The sequence below is a fragment of the Serinus canaria genome, chromosome 26, assembly GCF_022539315.1.
Source record: "Serinus canaria isolate serCan28SL12 chromosome 26, serCan2020, whole genome shotgun sequence".
Classification (NCBI taxonomy): domain Eukaryota; kingdom Metazoa; phylum Chordata; class Aves; order Passeriformes; family Fringillidae; genus Serinus; species Serinus canaria.
Genome location: NC_066339.1, coordinates 3,004,583 through 3,026,443, shown reverse-complemented (window position 1 = coordinate 3,026,443; position 21,861 = coordinate 3,004,583). Strand labels below are relative to the sequence as shown.

At 51.1% G+C, this 21,861-nt stretch overlaps 2 protein-coding genes and 1 long non-coding RNA gene across 9 annotated transcripts; 1 reads left to right on the top strand and 2 right to left on the bottom strand.

Moving 5' to 3' along the window:
• Positions 1–102: 102 nt before the first annotated feature.
• Positions 103–5,481, top strand: LOC103822395 (interleukin-20-like). The gene is made up of 5 exons (XM_009097368.4): positions 103–466; positions 567–632; positions 1,030–1,182; positions 1,532–1,606; positions 1,829–5,481. The coding sequence occupies exons 1-5, from the start codon at positions 239–241 to the stop codon at positions 1,904–1,906; spliced, it is 600 nt and encodes a 199-aa protein (XP_009095616.3). The 5' UTR covers positions 103–238; the 3' UTR covers positions 1,907–5,481.
• On the bottom strand, positions 5,216–21,838 carry LOC103822396 (polymeric immunoglobulin receptor). The gene is made up of 11 exons (XM_050985252.1): positions 21,723–21,838; positions 18,120–18,215; positions 15,532–15,861; positions 13,447–13,770; positions 12,532–12,855; positions 10,820–11,134; positions 8,268–8,388; positions 7,669–7,793; positions 6,806–6,925; positions 6,611–6,669; positions 5,216–5,806 (listed from the first exon to the last, which is right to left on the bottom strand). The coding sequence occupies exons 2-11, from the start codon at positions 18,199–18,201 to the stop codon at positions 5,681–5,683; spliced, it is 1,926 nt and encodes a 641-aa protein (XP_050841209.1). The 5' UTR covers positions 18,202–18,215; positions 21,723–21,838; the 3' UTR covers positions 5,216–5,680.
• LOC127060810 (uncharacterized) lies at positions 9,497–10,660 on the bottom strand. Of its 7 annotated transcripts, none has more exons than XR_007780144.1 (4): positions 10,407–10,660; positions 10,262–10,323; positions 9,931–10,096; positions 9,497–9,899 (listed from the first exon to the last, which is right to left on the bottom strand). It is a non-coding gene; the product is annotated as an uncharacterized LOC127060810 (long non-coding RNA). The 7 variants fall into 7 exon arrangements; XR_007780142.1 differs by having other exon boundaries at positions 9,497–9,868; XR_007780140.1 differs by having other exon boundaries at positions 9,942–10,096.
• Positions 21,839–21,861: the final 23 nt, after the last annotated feature.

Genomic DNA, 21,861 nt, shown 5'->3' with positions numbered 1-21,861 from the left:
TATTTTTCTGATAAGACCTTTTCAGAATAACTAATGTTATTGCTTATTACAGTCTAATGTTTATTTAGATGCATTTTAATTGATATTTTATTTATTTCTCTTTTCTTTTTGAGCTTTTCAGTTAAATATTTGATTTTTTTTCCATGGGGAACAAAAAAAGAAATGGGTAAGAGGTAGTAATGAGTGTGGGGTTTTCAATACAGATGTACAATAAAATGTGTGTATTTTCATATGGATCATGGTTGTGTTATTTAGGAAAATAAGGAGGAATATTCCCTTCCTTGGGCAGGTCTCCCAGGCAGCCGACATGAGAGGACCCCCCCTGTTCCTCTGCCTCTTCTCCGTGTCCTGCTGGGTGAATTTGATGCCAACAGCTGGGGAGAAAATCCTCCACTTTGGAGCCTGCAGGGTTTCCATGAGCATGGCAGAGATCAGGGCTGGCTTCACGGCCATTAAAGCCAATATTGTGAGTATTTCCCAGGCTCTGGGGGGCTGGGGGAGCCCTGGCAGCTCCCGGGGCCCCTCTGGAGCCAGCAGCTCCATGCCCATCTCCGTCCTCTCCGCAGCAATCCAGAGACCCCATCCGGACCCTGAGCATCCTGTCCCACCCTCAGTCCCTGCACAAGGTTAAGGTAGGTGGCCCTGGCTGGGGAGGGTCCCAGAGCAGCTGGATGTCACCTTGAGAAGTGCAATCTATCATCAATCAGCCCTTTTCAGCTTTCTCACACCCCAAAGCCCCGGGCAGGAGCCGCTGTCTGGGTCTCAGCCTCTGACACCCAGCTGCCAAATCGGCTGGTTTCACTCTGTGAGACTTGCTGAGGATGGATCTCCTGGAAAATCAGCCTAAAAGGATTTCCCATCTATTTTATCAGCTTCCATCAGGCCTCACTGAAGAAGCTTTCTCTGAGTCAAACTGTCCTGCTGTGCTCAGCTCCCACGAGCTTCCTGTCAGAGATGCTTTATCCCAGAGAGCCACTGCAGGTTACCCCGCTGTGGGAGAGCTTTTAGTCATTAAATTAATTTTCTAAGTCTTCAGACAGATGCTGCATCACCTACCAGCTCTTCACCTTCTACGTGGACAAGGTTTTCAAGCACTGCAGGACCGAGGACTCGTTTGTGAACAGGAAAATCAGCAGCATTGCCAACTCCTTCCTCAGCACCAGGAGGAAGCTCGGGCAGTGTGTAAGTCCTGCCTCCTGCCCCACTGTGCATCTCTTAATATTTCATCTATAAACCAGCCTGGGAGATTGAAAAAGCTGCAAAGTCTCTGTTTTTTAATGAGAGTACAAAGCAGAGTGATGTGAAGAGTGTTCTGTCCACTGGGAGATTTTATATTTGCCCACTCACCAGCAAATTCCCCTGTTGGTTCTAAAGGCCAAAATTTATCCTGTCAAGTGAGCCAAAGCCTGATTTAGGGACCTGAAGCCTTTCCCACAGGTCCACAGTGTCTCAATCTATGGTGCCCAGCAAAATCAGAAACTGAAATCTTATTTAAAAAAATAAGACTCATGAATTATTCTCGTTTTTCCAGCGCGAGCAGAATAATTGCCTGTGTGGGGAGGAATCCACGGAGAAATTCAAGCAAATACTTGCAAACTATGAAGGGGTGAGTTGGTGACTGAGGCTGGTCACACACATCATCATCATCATCATCATCATCATCATCATCATGATTATTATTATTATTAATAATAGGTTAAATATGTATATGATAATACATATTATAATATTATAACATATATAAATGGACCATATATTTAAATGCTCTTTATGTTGGGTTGTAGTGATGGTGCCTGCTTACAGCTCATTCCTCTAAATATCATTTCAGCTGAATGTCACCTCTGCAGCCATGAAATCCCTGGGGGAGCTGGACATCCTCCTGGACTGGATGGAGAAATCTCGTTAGCGGGCGGTGTTAATTACCCAGGGGCTGTGCTGAGGAGCTGCAGGGGCTTTGCAGAGATGAGAGGGACAATAAATCACTGTATCAGTGCAGCTCCCCAGCAGTTCCAGCTGCACTCAGGCAAACAGGGGGAGCTTTGCCAGCCAGGGACATCAGCAGAGTCTTCATTAGGGCGGAAATAACGAGTTTGATTCAATCAGCATCGCCCTCGCTGCTACCAAAGGATGCTCCCAGGGAAAACCCACAGGGGTTTCTCTTGCTGGCAGACATAAGCTGTGATCATGTCATAAAACTCTTGTTTAAATTACAGATATTTTGCCTAGGGGATGTGGGGAATGAGTGCTGGGAGCTGGCTGGTGCAGCTGGTGTTGAATAAACCCGGGCTCGTTCTCGGGGCTGCTGCCACTGATGGATCTGGCTGAAATGAGAAGTACAGTGTGGGAAATGCTTCCAAGAACAGGTCCTAGCAGGTATGTCAGGCCTTAGAAATCTGTGTTTCCTTTTGAGATGATATTTTCTGCCTTATCAGTAAAAAAGTTTCTGTGCCAGATATGTGGTTGCTGAACAGAAAAAGGTTTTTGAGTGTATTGAGCAACTTACTGACACTCAGTAGTGAGTTTTGTGGAAATTGGTGGTGATGACCATAAATAAACCCAACTTGAAACTGTGCTGAGTCTGTTTGTCAAAATTCTGAGGAATTGTATGATTCTTGCTGGTGAAACATTCTGAATTCTCTGTGGTGTCCTTTTACAGCAGATGCTGTCACTCCATCCTACCGGGCATGCCAGAAACACCAAACTCAGGCCTCAGTGCTACTAAATCCCCCCAGTTTGTCCCCAAAACTGGGCATTATTTACAGCTCTGGTCTGTTCTCTCCCATTCTGGGTGTTGCTGGTACCCAGTGTGTGCCCTAAATCCCAGCTGGGGCACAGCACCAGCATCTCCCTGTGGCACGAGTGTCAGGCTGGCATTTGGTGATTCCCTTTCCAAGGAAAGATCTCTGACTGCTCACTGTCCTCCCTGAGATATTTGCTGATGCCAAAGGAAGGCTTCTCAGGGCTTTGGTTCTGTTAATTCACCTTCCTGTGGGTTTCATTTGTCCAGGTGTCAGGGCATGAACAGGTGAGCAGTGCTCAGGAGAGCTGCTGGTTCAGCTCCATCACTCCTTCAGGAATGGCAGGAGTCTGGGACATTCCAGGGTTCTCTGTGGAAGAACAACCCCTGGGGATGGTGCTGGGGTGCAGTGAGGTGCCACAGCTTGTCCCTGACCACAGGAAATCAGCTGGCACCTGCTGAAGGAGCAGGGGCTGCTTGGTGAGATCCTCAGGGATCTTTGTGGGCTCTGGATCACAGCTGGAGGGTTTTACTCCCCTCCTTCAGCTTCACAATCATTGCAGCTCCTCCCATCGATCCCACCCTGTGTGCTGCACCCCTCAGCCCATGCCTGGCTCAGTGCTTTCACCTAACCCAGGGATTTTACTCTTCTGTCCCCACTGCAGGGCACGGCAGCAGCCAGGGCCATCCCCCACTCGGGATGGGGAAATATCCAATACCCTGGGCTCTATTCCTTCTCTGCTTCTCACAATATTCCTCCTCCAAAACCATTTCAATTCCAAAATACTCCACCAAGCTGAGACTAAGCCCCTTGCTGCTGTGTCCGCCTCTCCTGCCCCTTCCTGCTTTCATGTTTATTAAGATACGAAGTTTGTGAAGATGCGAAGTATGGAGCAAGATCTCTGAACTTGATCGCTTCTCCACCCGAAAGGTGCCAGATGTTGCCTAAACTAAACTGCACATTGCAATGAGAACAATTAATTAAGTGGCAGCACTTAATTAGCTGGAAGGAAGCGGGGGGAAGGGGTGGGGGGCACGGCAGGCGGCCGAGGGCTGCGGGAGGGCTGCGGGATGCTCAGCCCAGCCCCTGCTCCTCTGCCGGAGCTCAGCTCATCCCGGCCGCTCCCAGGAGCTGCGGAAAGGACGCCGTGGGGCAGGCTGAGGAGGAAGAGGATTTACAAAGGGAGAGCGAAAGGGGTTTTCTCCTCTCCGAAATTTCCAAACCCGAGCGTTCTCCTGCCGCTGCTGCCCGCCGGGGATGCTTTCCAGGCTCGCGCCTTTCCTGCTGCACCTGAGTCAGGCATTCCCTCCCTTCCCGGCTCCGGGCGGGCGCGGGCCTGTCCTGGTCCCAGCACGGACCTGTCCCGGGTGCCAGCACGGACTTGTCCCGGTCCCTCACGGACCTGTTTTGGTCCCTTCACGGACCTGTCACGGTCCCAGCACGGACCTGTCCCGGGTGCCAGCACGGACTTGTCCCGGTCCCTCACGGACCTGTTTTGGTCCCTTCACGGACCTGTCACGGTCCCAGCACGAACCTGTCCCGGGTGCCAGCACGGACTTGTCCCGGTCCCTCACGGACCTGTCTTGGTCCTTCCACGGACCTGTCCCGGTCCCTCATGGACCTGTTCCAGTGCCAGCAGGGACATGTCCCGGTCCCTTTCACGGACTTGTCCCGGTCCCTCACGGACATGTCCCAGTCCCTTTCACAGACCTGTCCCGGTCCCAGCACGGACCTGTCCCGGTCCCTCACGGACCTGTCCTGGTGCCAGCACGGACCTGTCCCGGTCCGTTTCTCGGACCTGTCCTGGTCCCTCACGGACCTGTCCTGGTGCCAGCACGGACCTGTTCCGGTCCCTTTCTCGGACCTGTCACAGTCCCTTTCTCGGACCTGTCCCGGCCCCTCACGGACCTGTCCCGGTCCCTCCACGCCCTTCCCGAGCCCAAAACCCCTTCCCACAGCGCTGCTGAGGGGATGCAGCCCGGGGGATGTGGCAGGTGAGCCCTCACCTCCCTTTGAGGGCAGGCAGGAAGGTGCCATGTGGGTGTGAGAGCTGGTGAGCAGGAGGGAGATGCTGCCCCGCTCATGCCAGCATGAAAATCCACGATTCAGGAATTATTTGTGTTTCATCCTTAGTGAAATTCTGGAATCTACAATTCAGGAATCATTTGTGTTTCATCCTCAGTGCAATTCTGGAATCCACAATTCAGGAATCATTTGTGTTTCATCCTCAGTGCAATTCTGGAATCCACAATTCAGGAATCATTTGTGTTTCATCCTCAGTGCAATTCTGGAATCCACAATTCAGGAATCATTTGTGTTTATGCTCAGTGAAATTCAGTGTCAGCTGGATAACCCAGCCTGCCATTGTCACCCCTTCCTGCACTGCTTTATCCGTGGGATATTCAGCTTTTCCCACCCTTGCTGTGCCTCCCTGGGTGGGCTCTCCTGTGACATCCCACAGACGCCGAGTTCCCCGCTCTGCTGAAAGCCACTGGATTCTTTATTGCTGTGCACACAAACACTCCAGGCGTGTCTGCCCTGCAGGTGCTGCCCCCAGGTCGGGAAAGCTCAGAGGAATCAAAAGCATCAGACGCTCTTCTAAAGGGTTTCCCAGCTGCCTTTAAAAGATAATGGGATTTTTTTTTTCAGGTTTTTTTTTTTTTTCACAATGCTCCTTCTGGCCTGTGAGAGCCCAGTGTAAGAACTGGGGCTGCTGGTGGGATGAGCCACTCGAGTTCCTGCTGTTTCCCAGCCCAACCTCCTCACTCACACCTGCCCTTCCAGCCCCCCTTGCCATCAAACCACTCCTAAATCACCACTCGAAGCTGAATTTAAGCAAAAACCAGGTCAAGCTATAGCAAATTGTGGGAGAAATGCACAGTGTTGTTTGCTGGCATGGTGATGCTCGAGGCAGAGCCAGTCCTGGGCGCTGCCACCTCCCCTCAGACCCGGTCCTGGGGTGGGGACACGTCCCGGACAGCGCTGTCCCCCCCGGAGCTGGCCTGGGCGATGCTGCTGGAGGTGGCCAGGAAGGAGGAGTAGGCGAGGTCAGCGTCCTCCTTGGAGCTCTGGGAAGGACAGGAGGGCACAGTCAGGGCAGGGGGATGGGCAGCACTTTGTGGATATCCCAGGATAGCACGGGGACACTGCAGGAGTGGGATAATCCAGTGGCTCACACTGGTGCCAGTGTAAACACCAACCCCAAAAGCTTTTAGGTTTGGGATTCCCTGGCAAGCCTGTCCCTGGGTGTTGGCATCCAGCCCCCTGTCCCAGAGCTGCTGGCTTTACTGATGTCCTGACAGCTCCCTTGATTGCCCCAGTTCAGCTCCTGGCACTTACAGCACCCACGCCTCTCCTGTGGGTCGGGACTTGGAAAAGCACAGGCTTGGATGTGGCACTTGCAGCCACTGCCAAACGGGGCCACTGCACCACCACCTTCCCCAAGGGGAGGGGAGGGGAGGCTGAGAAAACTGGGGAGAGGCAGAGATGCCAGCAAATCTCAGCCCTTGCCATGGCAGAGCCCTCCCTGCCTCCCTGTGCCACCGAGAAGTGGGATGTGATGTTTCCAGCCATCTGCTTATCCCAGTGATTCATATTTCTGGTAACAAACCCAACCTCCCTGATGCTGCCTGGGGCTGCCTTGGTTTGGTTCTTGAAGCAAAGTGGCTGCTGTTAATGTCTGTGCTAAAACAGGGAGTGAGGACAGGGGTGAGACCCCCCACCCACGGGGGCTGCTCTGCAGTGGGGGCTGGGTCTGGGTAAAATGGAGAGCACCTGGGGATAAATAAAGCCCCTGGGAGGGAACAGCCCCCTTGGGACAGAGAGCAGGGCTGTGGCCACATCTCCCAGGTCAGTCTCCTGCCTCCCCTTACCCTTTTAGCCTTCATTGTGTTGGCAGCACTGTCCGGGGTGTCCGTGGTGGTGATGAACTCTGCAGGCAGAGGAAGGAAGGTGTTGGAGAGGGGGCAGTGGCTGGCAGGTTTCTGTGTTTCTGTGGCTCTTGTGGGGTATTTCAGCAAGGAGGGGCTGCCCCTGCCCCCGGGGCTGGGCTGGGGTCAGTCACTCACCATCCCCTCCCATGGGGGTCTCCTGGCTCTCCTTCACGCTGCTGCTGCCACTGAAGTCCCTCACGCTCTCAAAGTCTGACATGCTGATGTTGGTCCTGTAGCTCCCCACGGACACCAGGTCTGGGGAGAGGGAGGAGAAAAACCCCTCAGGTCTTGCTTAGAGTGGGTGGGAGCACGTTAGGAGCCAAACCCTCAGTGCCAGGTGATGCTGTGGCACAATGGGCAAAGCCCAGGGAGGGCTGGGCTCTGTCTCAGCCTGGGCACTCTGGGGGTTGGAGCTCTCTGGATGGGTCAGTGTGAGGAGCAGGGAATTGGAGCTCTCTGGATGGGTCAGAGCAGGGAATTGGAGATGTCTGGATGGGTCAGAGCAGGGGGTTGGAGCTCTCTGGATGGGTCAGAGCAGGGGGTTGGAGATGTCTGGATGGGTCAGAGCAGGAGCTGGAGCTCTCTGGATGGGTCAGAGCAGGGGTTGGAGCTCTCTGGATGGGTCAGTGTGAGGAGCAGGGGGTTGGAGCTCTCTGGATGGGGTCAGTTGGAGCTCTCTGGATGGGGTCAGTTGGAGCTCTCTGGATGGGGTCAGTTGGAGCTCTCTGGATGGGGTCAGTTGGAGCTCTCTGGATGGGTCAGAGCAGGAATTGGAGCTCTCTGGATGGGTCAGTGTGAGGAGCAGGGGGTTGGAGCTCTCTGGATGGGGTCAGTTGGAGCTCTCTGGATGGGGTCAGTTGGAGCTCTCTGGATGGGTCACAGCAGGAGCAGGGACCTTCCTGCCCATCCTGGTGTGGTACCAGGAGAGCAGCTCAGCCCAGCACCTTTACCTCAATGCTGCTGCTGTTTCTTGAGAGCCCAGAGAGGCAGGGACTCACCAGATCTCTTCAGCTGCCTGTATCTGACGATGGCAAAAGCTGTCACAACGATCAGGATCAGGCCAGCAAGAGGGCCCAGCACCAAGGCCAGAGTGTTGGAGCCATGGCTCTCATCAGAGCTGGAACTGAGGGAGAGAGAGCTCACTGAGAGTGATGCACGTGAAAATCCAGCAGGCTAAATCTGGGTAGGATGGGAATTCTGAGTGAGCATGGTGCCATTCAGTCAATGAACTGGATTCTAGCACACAGAACAAAACAAAACCCAAATAAAAATACAGGCTTGAGGTCGGGCTGAAAGAGCTGCATCATCAGCCGGGTTATAAATACATGAAGGAAAATTCTCTAATATTAACAGAAGCATTTTGTACCTGGAATTTCTAATAATTTCCTTCTGATACTATTTTCTTGAATTGCAGATTAATTGTGAGTCATCTTGCCCTTTGCTGTCCCTTTTTATCTCCTCTGACATTTAGAGCAGAGTTCTTTGGGGACAAGATCTTTTTGTGTGTTGCTAAACAACCCTCACAGGGTGCACAAACACAACGGGCTCACACAAACCCCCCGAGAATGGTGAAAGGCAGGGGATGGAGAGAACCAACCTTTCTGGGGCAGCTCCTTTCCGCACCTCAGCCTCGCTGCCGGCTCCTCCTGGGGGAGCAGCTCCAGGGTCGTGGCTGGAATCAACATCCAGGAACTCTGGGCTGAGCTTGGCATCTCTCCCTGTGTGCCCAGGGAAGGAGAGGGGTTAGAGAGCAGCAGCACGAGAGCTGGACACAAAAACTGCTGGGATGTGTTGGGTGGGCATGGGGCTGCTGTTGGGGGTTTGGCTTTCCAGAGAGGCTCTTCAGAAGGGAGGCTCAAGGCCTGAAATGCTCTCACACCAAATAATTTACTGTCAAAATCCCAAGGAGGATCTCTCTGCCGATGAAGTTTTGAAAAATTCTGGCATTTCTAAGTTCTGCATCCAATATTTCCAGATCAAACTTTGCCTCCTTGCTTTGCTTTTTGTTCCTGGCTCTTTGCCCACCAAAAGCCGTGACATGGGGCTGTTCTGCCCTGTTTTCACCTTGGCCATCACCCACTCGGGATGGAGAAATATCCAATACCCAGGGCTCTATTCCTTCTCTGCTTCTCACAATATTCCTCCCCCAAAACCATTTCAGTTCCAAAATATTCCACCAATCTGAGACTAAGCCCCTTGCTGCTGTGTCAGCCTCTCCTGCCCCTTCCTGCTTTCATGTTTATTAAGATAAGTAGTTCCCTGGAGCAAAGGCTCTGAACTCGATCAGTTCTTCACCTGAAAGGTGCCAGATGGTGCCTAAACTAAATAAATATATTATAAAATAAATAAAACATTATTATAAATTAATATAGTAGTATATATCATATCATTAAATATTAATATCAATAAATAATATTAAACAATAGCATAATAATACTTATATAAAATTAAATATTAAACGAAATAAATATAAATTAAATAAAATATAATATATTATTATAAAATGATAATAGCAATAATTATTATTCAATATTAACATAATAATGCTTATATATAATTAAATATAAAACGAAATAAATATATTATAAAATAAATATTATATTACATTATATTACATTATATTACATTATATTATATTTATATTTTTATTAGGTAATATAATATAAAATTATCAAATTACAATTATATGTAATTTGTTATGATTAATTATATAATAATATAATTATTGTCGAATTAATATAACAATATAATAATTATTATATCTAACTATATAGAAGAAAATAATATTATTTATTAAAATAAAAAATTCTAATAATAAATATTCCACTCTAGTAGGAACAATTAACCAACAGGGGGTTAAAAGCACAATTGCCGTAGAAGGAGGTGAGTTTTAGACTGAAAGAAGCTTTTTACGACTGGGAAGTCAAAAGGGAGAGTCGAAAGCCCCGAACACGAACTGTGCGAGGCCGGGAGGTGCCGGCGCTTCTGCTTTGAGCTGCTGCAGCCTAGCGGCGATGGGGAGCGGACAGCAAACCCTGCCCGCAGCTCGACCGCAGCGCAGCTCACCCGCGCTCACCCGCAGCTCACCCGAGCTCACCCGAGCTCACCCGAGCGCACCTGTGCTCACCCGAGCTCACCCGAGCTCACCCGAGCGCACCTGTGCTCACCCGAGCTCACCCGCAGCTCACCCGCGCTCACCTGCAGCTCATCCGCGCTCACCCGAGCTCACCTGCAGCTCATCCGCGCTCACCCGAGCTCACCTGCAGCTCACCCGCGCTCACTCGAGGGCACCTGTGCTCACCCGCAGCTCATCATCAGCTCACCCGTGCTCACCCGTGCTCACCCGCGCTCACCCGCAGCTCACCTGCAGCTCACCCGCGCTCACCCGCAGCTCACCCGAGCGCACCTGTGCTCACCCGAGCGCACCTGCGCTCACCCGCAGCTCATCCGCGCTCACCCGAGCGCACCCGAGCGCACCTGTGCTCACCCGCAGCTCACCCGCGCTCACTCGAGGGCACCTGTGCTCACCCGCAGCTCACCTGCAGCTCACCCGCGCTCACCCGCAGCTCACCCGCGCTCACCCGTGCTCACCCGCGCTCACCCGCAGCTCACCTGCAGCTCACCCGAGCGCACCTGTGCTCACCCGAGCGCACCTGCGCTCACCCGCAGCTCACCCGCAGCTCACCCGCAGCTCACCCGCGCTCACCCGCGCTCACCCGAGCGCACCCGAGCGCACCTGTGCTCACCCGCAGCTCACCCGCGCTCACCCGCGCTCACCCGAGCGCACCCGAGCGCACCTGTGCTCACCTGCAGCTCACCCGCAGCTCACCCGCGCTCACCCGAGCGCACCCGAGCGCACCTGTGCTCACCTGCAGCTCACCCGCAGCTCACCCGCGCGCACCCGAGCGCACCTGTGCTCACCCGCAGCTCACCCGCAGCTCACCTGCAGCTCACCCGCGCTCACCCGCAGCTCACCCGAGCTCACCCGCAACTCACCCGCGCTCACCCGCGCTCACCCGCGCTCACCCGAGCTCACCCAAGTTCACCTGCGCTCACCCGCAACTCAGCTGCGCTCACCCGCAGCTCACCCGAACTCACCTGCGCTCACCCGAACTCACCCGCGCTCACCCGCGCTCACCCACAGCTCACCTGCGCTCACCCGCAGCTCCACGGCCATGGTCTCCACGAAGGCCCCGTTGCGCTTCACCCCGCACCAGTACCAGCCTTCATCTTCCTCCCTCAGCGGGCCCAGGCTCAGCACGACCGTCCTGGCCGAGCGGTCGCAGCCGTCCCCGGGCTGCGGCAGCCCCGGCGGCAGGGCCGGCAGCATGGCACAGCCCCTGCTGCTCCAGCGGCACCAGAACTTCTCGTAGGAGGAGTAGGCGCAGGGGTAACAGCAGGTCAAATTCACCTGCGAGCCCACTTGAGCCTCCACCTTCTTCTTCCCCGTCAGCGCCGGTTCTCCTGCGGGGACAAACAGGACAGCAGGGCTGGGGGGGCGCTGGTGCTGCTGGGGAAGAATAAAGCCCCCTGGAGGGGACAGCCCCCTTGGGACAGGGTGCTGTGGCCACATCTCCCAGGGCAGGGGTCTCTCTCCTGCCTCCCCTTGCCCTTTTTGCCTTCGTTGTGTTGGCAGCACTTCCCAGCCTGGAAGGAAAGTGCTCCTTGTGCTGCTAAATTAACATTAAAGATGCTGTTTAAGGTTCTCTTTGCAGTAGATGAGATGTATAAATTCGTGTTGAGGCTACCATAATCTCCCCTGATGAAAATCCTGGCATGTTCTATGAAAAATCCTTTCCTTAGGATTTTTCCTCCTGAGAAGCTGAGAGGCCTCAGGAACAAACTGTGAACAATTCTTATCTGCTGCTGTGGGATGCAGCAGGTGGGGCTGGGATTGGTCTCTGTGGTTGTTTCTGATCAATGGCCAATCCCAGCCCAGCTGTCCAGACTGTCTGGGTCACAGACAAACCTTTGTCATTCATCCCTTTTCTATTCTTAGCCAGCCTTCTGCTGAAATCCTTCCTTCTATTCTTTTAGTATAGTTTTAATATCATATATATCATAAAATAATAAACCAAGACTTCTGAACAAGGAGTCAACTTTCTCTTCCCTCATCCTAAAACCCCTGTGAACATTGCCACACTGGCACACCAAAGGAGGGTTCTGGGAAACTCCCCCTGGTAAGATTACAGCGACATGCACCAAGATCCCAGCCTGAATATTCATCTCCAGAAATGTTGATTCCAGAGGATTATTCATCTGACCAAACCCCGGCAATATGCACTCGATGTGCATCATTGATAAGAGAAATCTGTGTCCCCTAGAATGTATATTGCAGGAGTTTGGGAAACTCTCAGCAAGAGCGACAGCAAAGGAAAAACTACATGAATATGCTGAAAGGATAAAATCAACAAAAAGAAAGCAAGAAACCCTTCCCAGCAGCCCTTGAAGCTTAGAAATGTATGAAAAGCCTTTGTGAGAGCTGTGTCTTTGTGGTGCACAGAGGAGAGGAGCCAGAGTGCCCTCCCTGTCTCACCCAACGCTGTTAGCCTGGGCCAGCGCCCATCTGATCTTTGCTTGTGGCCTTTTCTCAATTGTATTTTAGTTATGGAATAAATTCTCCTTATTAATCAAATTGGCTAATTCATTTAGAACATCTTCCTGTAAGGCTTAAGAAATATTTCATGAGAATTTTCTGCAACCGCATTCCCACAAAAATGAACCCTTCTGTCTCAGTTTCAAAGCTGCTGGGGTGAGCTCGGGCTGGGAGCTCCCATCCCTTCCCAAAGAGCCAGACTGCTCCCTCGGGGTGGTTCTGTGCCTCCTGAGCAGGCAGAGAGCTGCCAGGGCACGGCCCTTACCTGGCACCACCGTCAGCTCTGTGGATGACTGCTGCTCCCTCAGCTCATTGGACATGCACCAGTAGCTGCCTTTGTCCTTGTCCCGCAGCTGGTTCAGGACGATGGTGACAGTTTTGTTCTCGGGGTTCTCGAAGGCGGCCACTCTTCCTTCGTAGGTGTCCTCCACACGCCCAGTGCTGTCTATGATTCTCACACAATGCCTGCCTTTCTGCTTGCACCAGAACCTCGTGGAGGAATTCAGCAGAGGCTCATAGAGGCACTCGAAGGTTGCTGAGCTTCCAGTTTTTGCCGTGATGTTGGTCTTCAAGTGAGGGAAATTTTTGTCTGTTGGTAAGAATGAAATGAGCAGTTATAAGAGTCTCACTTGTGTCCATGGGGCACCTTCCAAAGGAAATCAACATTATCAGATCAAACAAAGCTGCTGTGGCTAAAGGGAGGCCAGGGGTGCAAACAGCAGAGATTGTCCTGGCACTGGTGGGAATTCATCCTGAAGGGTCAGTCAGGCCTTGCTTTTTCCCAAAATCACTGAGCGTTGTTGGCTTTGTGGACAGATATTCCAAAGCTTTGTTCCCTTTGCTAGAGGGACCATCTACATCTGCCAGTTTAAGGAGCTGGGGGCTTGAAGAGACAGCTTGCTTGCCTCAGACTGGGGGGATGGAATTTGTCTCCTGGAGTTTTGGGCTGGGGAACAGAGCTATCCACTTCTGGGATGGTGAAGTGTGGCTACAAGCCTCATTTAGTGATGGTTTAGTACCTTACAGGTGGTTAAATGTATAGAAATAAGTATATAGATGAGAGAATAGGACAACAGCAAAGAGAAATTCAATCAAGTTCTTGCTGAATAAAGCGACAGTGCTGCTGATGCTTCTGAGGAGCAGGAGAGAGGAAGGAGAAAACACCCTGGGAGCAGCTCACCCTCGTAGACAAACACATCCAGCTCCTTGCTGGTGCTGTCCTTCCCATATTCACCAGCCCCACAGTAGTACAAGCCTGCATCTTCCCAGTCCATCCGAGTCATGGTGACACGGAACGAGCCTGGAGGGCTCTCAAAGGTCAGCTGGAGCCTCCCTGTGGGATCCTCGTCCTGGTAGCTGTCGATGACCTTCCGGCAGCCGTCCTTCTCCTTCTTGCACAGGTATTTCCTCATCTCGGCCGTGCCCTCCCCAAAGCTGCAGGTGACGGTCCAGGTGCTGCGCAGCTTCACGTAGAAGAGCTCAGCATCCTCAGGAACAGGTGGGGCTGTGCACAGAGACACTCAGGGCGTGAAAGGAACCCTCCCCGACAGCACCTGCAGCTCTCACACAGCGGGCAGGACAGTGGTGGAGCCTTGCTTAAGAGGGAGAGGGGGAAAACTCAAAGAAATTGGTGTTTTAGGGAGTAAAATGCTGGTAAAATACCAAGAAAATGGTATTTGAGGGAGTCCTGATATTGGTAAAACACCAAGAAAAAAGCTCAAAGAAAATGGTATTTGAGGGATTAAAATATTGGTAAAATACCAAGAAAATGGTATTTGAGGGAGTAAAATATTGATAAAATACCATGAAAATGGTATTTGAGGGAGCCCTGGTATTGGTAAAATACCAGGAAAAAAAAATCAAAGAAAATGGTATTTTAGGGAATAAAATATTGGTAAAATACCAAGAAAAAATGGTATTTGAGGGAGCCTTAATATTGGTAAAATACCAAGAAAAAAACTCAAAGAAAATGATATTTGAGGGAGTCCTAATGTTGGTAAAATACCAAGGGAAAAAAAACTCAAAGAAAATGGTATTTGAGGGAGACCTAATATTGGTAAAATACCAAGAAAATGGTATTTGAAGGTGTCCTAATATTGGAAAAATTACCAATTGGTAAAACACCAAGAAAATGGTATTTTAGGGAGTCCCAAAGGTGTAATTACTTATGTTTAAGAGGGAGAGGGGGGAAAACTAAAAGAAAATTTTATTTTGGGGAGTCCTAATATTGGTAAAATACCAAGAAAATGGTATTTGAAGGAGTCCCAAGGGTGTAATTACTTAAGAGGGAGAGGGGGAAAACTCAGAGAAAATGGTATTTTAGGGAGTCTTAATATTGGTAAAATACCAAGGAAATGGTATATGAGGGAGTCCTAGTATTGGTAAAAAACCAAAAAAATTGTATTTTAGGAAGTCTTAATACTGGTAAAATACTATTGAGAGAGTCCAAATATTGGCAAAATACCAAGGAAATGGTATTTGAGGGAGTCCTAATATTGGTATAAAACCAAGAAAATGGTATTTTGGGTAGTTCTAGTATTGGTAAAATACCAAGAAAATTGTATTTTAGGAAGTCTTAATACTGGTAAAATACCATTGAGGGAGTCCAAATATTGGCAAAATACCAAGGAAATGGTATTTGAGGTAAAATACCAAGGAAATGCTATTTTAGGGAGTCCTAATATTGGTAAAATACAAAGCAAATGCTATTTTAGAGAGTCCTAATATTGGTAAAATACAAAAGAAATGGTATTTGAGGTAAAATACCAAGGAAACGCTATTTTAGGGAGTCCTAATATTGGTAAAATACCAAGAAAATGATATTGAGGGAGTCCTAGTATTGGTGTAAAACAAAGAAAAGGGTATTTTGGGTAGTTCTAGTATTGGTAAAATACCAAGAAAATGGTATTTTAGGGAGTCTTAATACTGGTAAAATACCATTGAGGTAGTCTTAATATTGGCAAAACTCCAAGGAAATGGCATTTGAGGTAAAATGCCAAGGAAACGGTATTTGAGGGAGTCCTAATACTGGTAAAATACCAAGGAAATGGCATTTGAGGTAAAAAACCAAGGAAATGGTATTTGAGGGAGTCCTAATATTGGTAAAATACCAAGGAAATGGTATTTGAGGGAGTCCTAATATTGGTAAAATACCAAGGAAATGGTATTTTAGGGAGTCCTAATATTGGTAAAATACCAAGGAAATGGCATTTGAGGTAAAATACGAAGGAGATGGTGTTTGAGGGAGTGCCGAGGGTGTGCTTACCTTCAGCAACGCTGAGGGTGACTCTGAAGGAGAGCCCTCTGCCATTGACCCCCAGGCCACACTGGAAGGTGCCGGCATCCCCCGGCTCCAGCCCTGAGATGTGGATCTGGAACTGCTCCTGCTCGGGGTGGTCGGTGAGGGTGGCTCTGCCCTGGTAGGCGGCGGCCACGAAGTCGGAGGAGAGCAGGGTGAGGCAGGCGGAGCCCCGCTGGCGGCACCAGTATTTCCTGTCGTGCCGGTTGGCCGGTGTGGGTGGGTAGAAGCACCGCACGGTGACCGAGCCGCCCCGCACGCCGTGCACCTGCCGGGGGCCGAACACCGGGCTGGAGACTGCGGGACAACAGGCTGGGGTCAGTGCCCGTGCGCCACCAGGACTGTGTGTGCCACCCTGTGTGCCACCGGGGATGTGTGTGCCACCCTGTGTGCCACCGGGGATGTGTGCGCCACCGGGACAGTGCCCTGTGTGCCACCGGGGATGTGTGTGCCACCGGGACAGTGCCCTGTGTGCCACCGGGGCTCTGTGTGCTACCCTGTGTGCCACCGGGGATGTGTGTGCCACCGGGGATGTGTGTGCCACCCTGTGTGCCATCGGGGATGTGTGTGCCACCGGGACAGTGCCCGTGTGCCACCGGGGCTCTGTGTGCCACCCTGTGTGCCACCGGGGATGTGTGTGCCACCGGGACAGTGCCCGTGTGCCACCGGGGATGTGTGTGCCACCGGGGATGTGTGTGCCACCCTGTGTGCCACCGGGGATGTGTGTGCCACTGGGGATGTGTGTGCCACCCTGTGTGCCACCGGGGATGTGTGTGCCACTGGGGATGTGTGTGTCACCGGGACAGTGCCCGTGTGCCACCGGGGATGTGTGTGCCACCGGGGATGTGTGTGCCACCCTGTGTGCCACCAGGGCTGTGTGTGCCACCCTGTGTGCCACCGGGGATGTGTGTGCCACCCTGTGTGCCACCGGGGATGTGTGTGCCACCGGGACAGTGCCCATGTGCCACCGGGGATGTGTGTGCCACCGGGACAGTGCCCGTGTGCCACCAGGGATGTGTGTTCCACCCTGTGTGCCACCAAGGATGTGTGTGCCACCAGGACAGTGCCCGTGTGCCACCAGGGCTGTGTGTACCACCGGGTCAGTGCCCTGTGTGACACCGGGACAGTGCCCGTGTGCCACCAGGGATGTATGTGCCACCCTGTGTGCCACCAGGGCTGTGTGTGCCACCCTGTGTGTGCCCCCGGGTTGTGTGTGCCACCGGGACAGTGCCCTGTGTGTGCCCCCAGGGCTGTGTGTGCCACCCTGTGTGCCCCCAAGGCTGTGTGTGCCACCTTGTGTGTGCCCCCAAGGCTGTGTGTGCCACCCTGTGTGCCACCCTGTGTGTGCCACCCTGTGTGCCCCCAGGGCTGTGTGTGCCCCCAGGGCTGTGTGTGCCCCCAGGGCTGTGTGCCCCAGTGTGTGCCCTGTGTGCCCCAAGGCTGTGTGTGCCCCCAGGGCTGTGTGTGCCACCCTGTGTGCCCCAGTGTGTGCCCTGTGTGCCCCCAGGGCTGTGTGTGCCCCCAGGGCTGTGTGTGCCCCCCTGTGTGCCACCCTGTGTGTGCCCCAGGGCTGTGTGTGCCCCCAGGGCTGTGTGTGCCCCCAGGGCTGTGTGTGCCACCCTGTGTGCCCCAGTGTGTGCCCTGTGTGCCCCAAGGCTGTGTGTGCCCCCAGGGCTGTGTGTGCCACCCTGTGTGCCCCAGTGTGTGCCCTGTGTGCCCCAGGGCTGTGTGTGCCCCCAGGTACCCATTAGATCCCGTGGCAGCAAGGGACACCTGTGAGATAAAGGTGCTCCCCATGACCCATTCAGATTTTAGTTTTTACCTTTCTCGGGTCCTGTTCTGCACTGCTGTGGGACTCTGAACCCCACATGCAGTGTCAGAAGGTCCCTTCACATTTTGGTCAGACAAAATCCAAAATCCCTCTGGGCCTGCAACTCCAGGACACCCTCTGCCTCAAAAGGGCCCAAAATATCAACAAAAGGGAATTCTGGGGGAGCAAACTGGGGTACCTGCCTTCAGTACCTGGAGCTGGAATTGCAGAATGTGCAAAGAGACCAAACCCATTTCACTCTGAGAAACTCGGGACCATTTTGGGTGCAGCCTCGTGGGAGGCTCCGTCTGCCCTCAATGTACCTGAAGGTCCTTCATGAAATACATCCATTTTATCTTTTAAACTTTTTGTCTGGTCTCTGTTTTGAGAAACTCAAAAAACTGTTTTCAAGAAACATTGTCCATTTTGGGTGCAGCCTCATAGGAGGCTTCGTCTGCCCTCAATGTACCTGAAGGTCCTTCATGAAATACAATCACTTTTATCTTTTTAACTTTTTGTCTGGCCTCTGTTTTGAGGAATTTGTGACCATTGCCCATTTTGGGTGCAGCCTCGTGAGAGGTTCCATCTGCCCTCAATGTACCAGAATGCCCTTCATTAAATATATCACTTTTTAACTGGATATTTTTCTCTTTTTTAGCCTGTTTCAGACATTCCTCCCCCTTCCCAGTGCCACCCCTGGTCCCTGGCCACCCCAAAAGCTGTGCCCCACGCAGGTGACACTCACTGGCTGCCATGGGGGGGTGTCTGCTCCTGGCAGACCCAGCTGGCACCACGGTGAGCAGGAAGAGGAACGCCAGGAAAGTCATTTTTCTTGCATTCCCTGCAAAAAAAAAAAAAAGGAAAATATTGAATAATCACACTTGCAAAATGTTAATCATCTAATAATCTTCGTGCTTGGGGGATCTGAGGGTTGTGGCTGTGTGAAGGAGAGAGAAATTTGGTTTTTAATTGCTCCTGTTGAGGAACTGGATGGGAAAAAGGGAGTTAATAATATTTCTGTTCTTGCCTGGGTTGCTGCACAGGACCAGGACTGCCTGTGGGTCTCATGCCAGCACCCCAACATTCCCTCTGCCACAGAATTCCTGACTGGAGCCTGGATTTAGTGACTCTCTTTGTTTCCCTGCTCTCCCCAAGGACACACAAAAGAGAATAAGGATGATATTTTCACCTCTGCTTTTTCATTCTTTCCTCAGCTGCCAAGGAATTGAGTGAGCTGCAGGGATTTACCTCAGCTCTGCTCCTGCAAAAATCAGATTTTATGTGCACACCTCCTGATCCACCTGCCTGTTTCACCTTCATAGAAGGCGCCCACAGGAGCTGATGAGAGGTGCCAAGGAAAACCCTCCTAAACAATCAGAGCAATTTGATTTCAGGGCATCAAGTGACACAGTTTTATTGAGGGTAATTCCCAGCAGAAGAAAAAAGCTTTTATTTCCCTGTAAAGATGAAAGGGGTTCTGTTGTGCCTCTTCCTTGTATTGTGATTTCTCCTTGCTCAATGGCCACTCGTCCGTGGCTAATAATTAACTCCCTGAGCATGAAAAATTCTCTTTCAAACACATCCCAGAAGTAGCCAGCGAGGCAAACACAACCAACTCTGCACAAAGCAAACAAGGTGGCACAGAGAGAGCCTTGATGTTTGCCCCTGGCTGACAGCAGCTCCTCTGCCCCGTGGTCACCTCACCAGCCTGTGCTGCCAGCAGGACCCAGCTCAGCCTTGCCCAGCTGGGCAAAGTTGAAACAATCTCTTACTCTGATTTCCTCCAAAAGTCCAGCTGGTTTTGGGGTACAGCCCAGGTGGTTCTGTCGGGTCTGGAAGGGTCACCAAGATCTGTGCCCACCCAGCCCAGTGGCTGCTGTGCTCTTGCACCACCACCACCCACAGCTCTGAGCTGTCCCCAGCCCTCTTTTCTCAGATGCTGTTGAAATGTAAATGGAAGAATTACAACATAACGACCTTTCCTCTTGCCTTCCAGCTCAGGACAGATAATTGTGGTGTTGTTGTGGCTCTGAGAAGGAACAGCTCTGTTATTTATCTGTTTTGATTTGGTGCTGGGCTCTAAACCCCGCTGCAGCTCCTCTGGGTGACAAGGACATTTTACACACTTTGTGTGTAAAGCCCTGGGGAGGGCAGACCCCCCTCAGCCAGTCCCTCTTCAGAGATGTGGTTTTAGTGCCTTTACCCTTAAAACTGGCTGATTTTTATTTCCAGGACACTTCTCTGGCCGTGGCTTGGGACCATCACCTTCCTCTCCAGAGCTGTTTTATGCCCAAATTTTGGTATTTTCCGGGTTCCAGCAGCAGTGCTCTCTGGCCAGGCTGCCTCTTCCAAATCTCCTCCTTTATAAAACTTTCCCCATGTCTCTGGTGTGCTTTTGGGATTCTGTCAGTCCTGGGGAGAACTATCCTCAGATTTATGACGATTTGGGAGAGACCAGGACCTGACCCCCAAGTTGTGCAAACCTGAGCCTGCAGCTGCTCTGTCAGGGTCCAATTCCCAAATTCTGGTGAATTCCTGCTGCAGGGAATGCCAGGGATCAGCCCAGTCCAGCCCATTAGATATTAACTACTGCCCCTGACAATGACCAGGGTCAAGGCCGTGCCAAGGCAGTGACAAAACACGAAGGTTTAATTGTGACATTTGTCACTCCGGCCTGGGATCCCTTCTGGCTTTTGGTGGAAGGTTTGCTGCTATTCAAACAGTTGAGAAATAATTGCAAATATTCTGTATATTTTATACATTTGTAATATTTTGCCCCTCAGATCCTTTTGAGCCATGGGGAAGCTGTGCAGATGCAAATTGTTGTAGAGAGGGTTGTGCTGTGAGGAGGTGCTGGAGGCTTCTGTACCCAGAAAAATGGCACAGCCACAAATTTCATCCTGGATTATTCACATCTCCAACTGCCCATCAAGGTCACTGCTGATCTTGCCTTGCCATGGGTTTTATTTGCTGCAGGGGAATGGGGAAAAGCCACCAATCCCATTTCCACGGGGTTAAGAACGAGCAATCAACTTCCAGATAAAAGATCAGGCTGACCAAACATGTGCAGAAAATAAACTTTTGCATTTCCAAGCAGATGCCTCCTTCACAAGATTGAGAGAAGAAATAAGAGGGGCTCGTTTGGTGATGCAGAGAGCAGAAACCTTGGGTAGAACTTGCTGAAGATTATCAGGATTTTCCAAGAAATCAGCAGTTTCTAGGAATGCCTGCAGTGCTTGGGACCCTCTGAACTAAGAATGTTTGTGTCAGTTAAACACATGAGCAAATTATTTCAGAAAAGAAATAGAACAGAATAAGCAGGCAGCTCTCAGGGCAGTGACTGCAATCCCAGCTGAGGTTGTGCTGCTGGCTCAGTTTTATGTTCCTTTCAATTTTATGTTCCTGTTCCACTCCACACCAACCTCAGACCTGATTTTATGTCCCTTTCAGATCCTCCAGGCACCCACTTGTTGCTTTTCAGATCAGACCTTCCTGGTTCATTTGTTTCTTGGGCTGGAAAGTGAAACCACCTTCAGCACCAGTAAATTATTTCAGTTTAATTCTGAAATAATTAATAACTCTGCCTGCAAGGAGCAGGAACATCCCAGGTTCACCTCAGTCTGGAGGGAGGGATGGAGCCACTGTGGATTCATTAACAATTGCAATTAGGGGATGTTTATTTGTTCTTCAGAAATTTATTACATCTGTAGGAATGTCCCTTTTGCAGAGCAGGGATTCAGGTGTGTAGGACCCACACCTCCACAGCTCTGAGTGGGACAGGGCTCTGCCAAACTCTGATTTCACTTTTAGGACACCACATCCAGTCCATTCATTTAAGCTTCAGGTTCTATTTCTCCTCCTGTAACTGTACAAACTTCTCAGGGAGCTCCCAAAGCAGCTGCTTTGGAACACAACTGCAACAATTCTCTTCTAAAACTTCAAAATCTGCCTGTTGGGGTTCAGAAGCCAGTAATGACCTCAGGCTGAGTCACAAAATTTAGATTACTAAAGTAATAATTACTGACTTTTCTTTCCTATGTTAAAACTTAAAGCAAATATTGTAATGATAATTTATGTTGGGTTTTTTATTTTAGAAATTAAATATTAAAAATCTGCTGCAGAGAAGAAACCATGACTGCCACAAGCCTGTTCCTGTGGTTCTTCCAGAAGAAATCAGCCTCCCGCCAGTGAGCTCTGAAGATGAAATGGCTCCAAATCGCTGCTTCCCTCCCGTGGGAGGAGGGCTCCCCAAAAGTGGCCCAAGATTTGTGTTCTCCTCCCTCCCCATCCCAGCACTGCCCTACAAAAGGCTGTGCATTCCCAAAGATGCCGAAGCAGCATTACTCACACTCCAGGCTCCTCCTGGCACCTCTGTCCTTCCCTCTCAGGCTGACCCTGGGAGCTCTGTGACTGTCCAGTGTCCTGTGTCCCCGAGGGCTGTGGCAGTGCCAGCCTGTTTAAATACTCCCTGCACCTTCAGCCCTGCC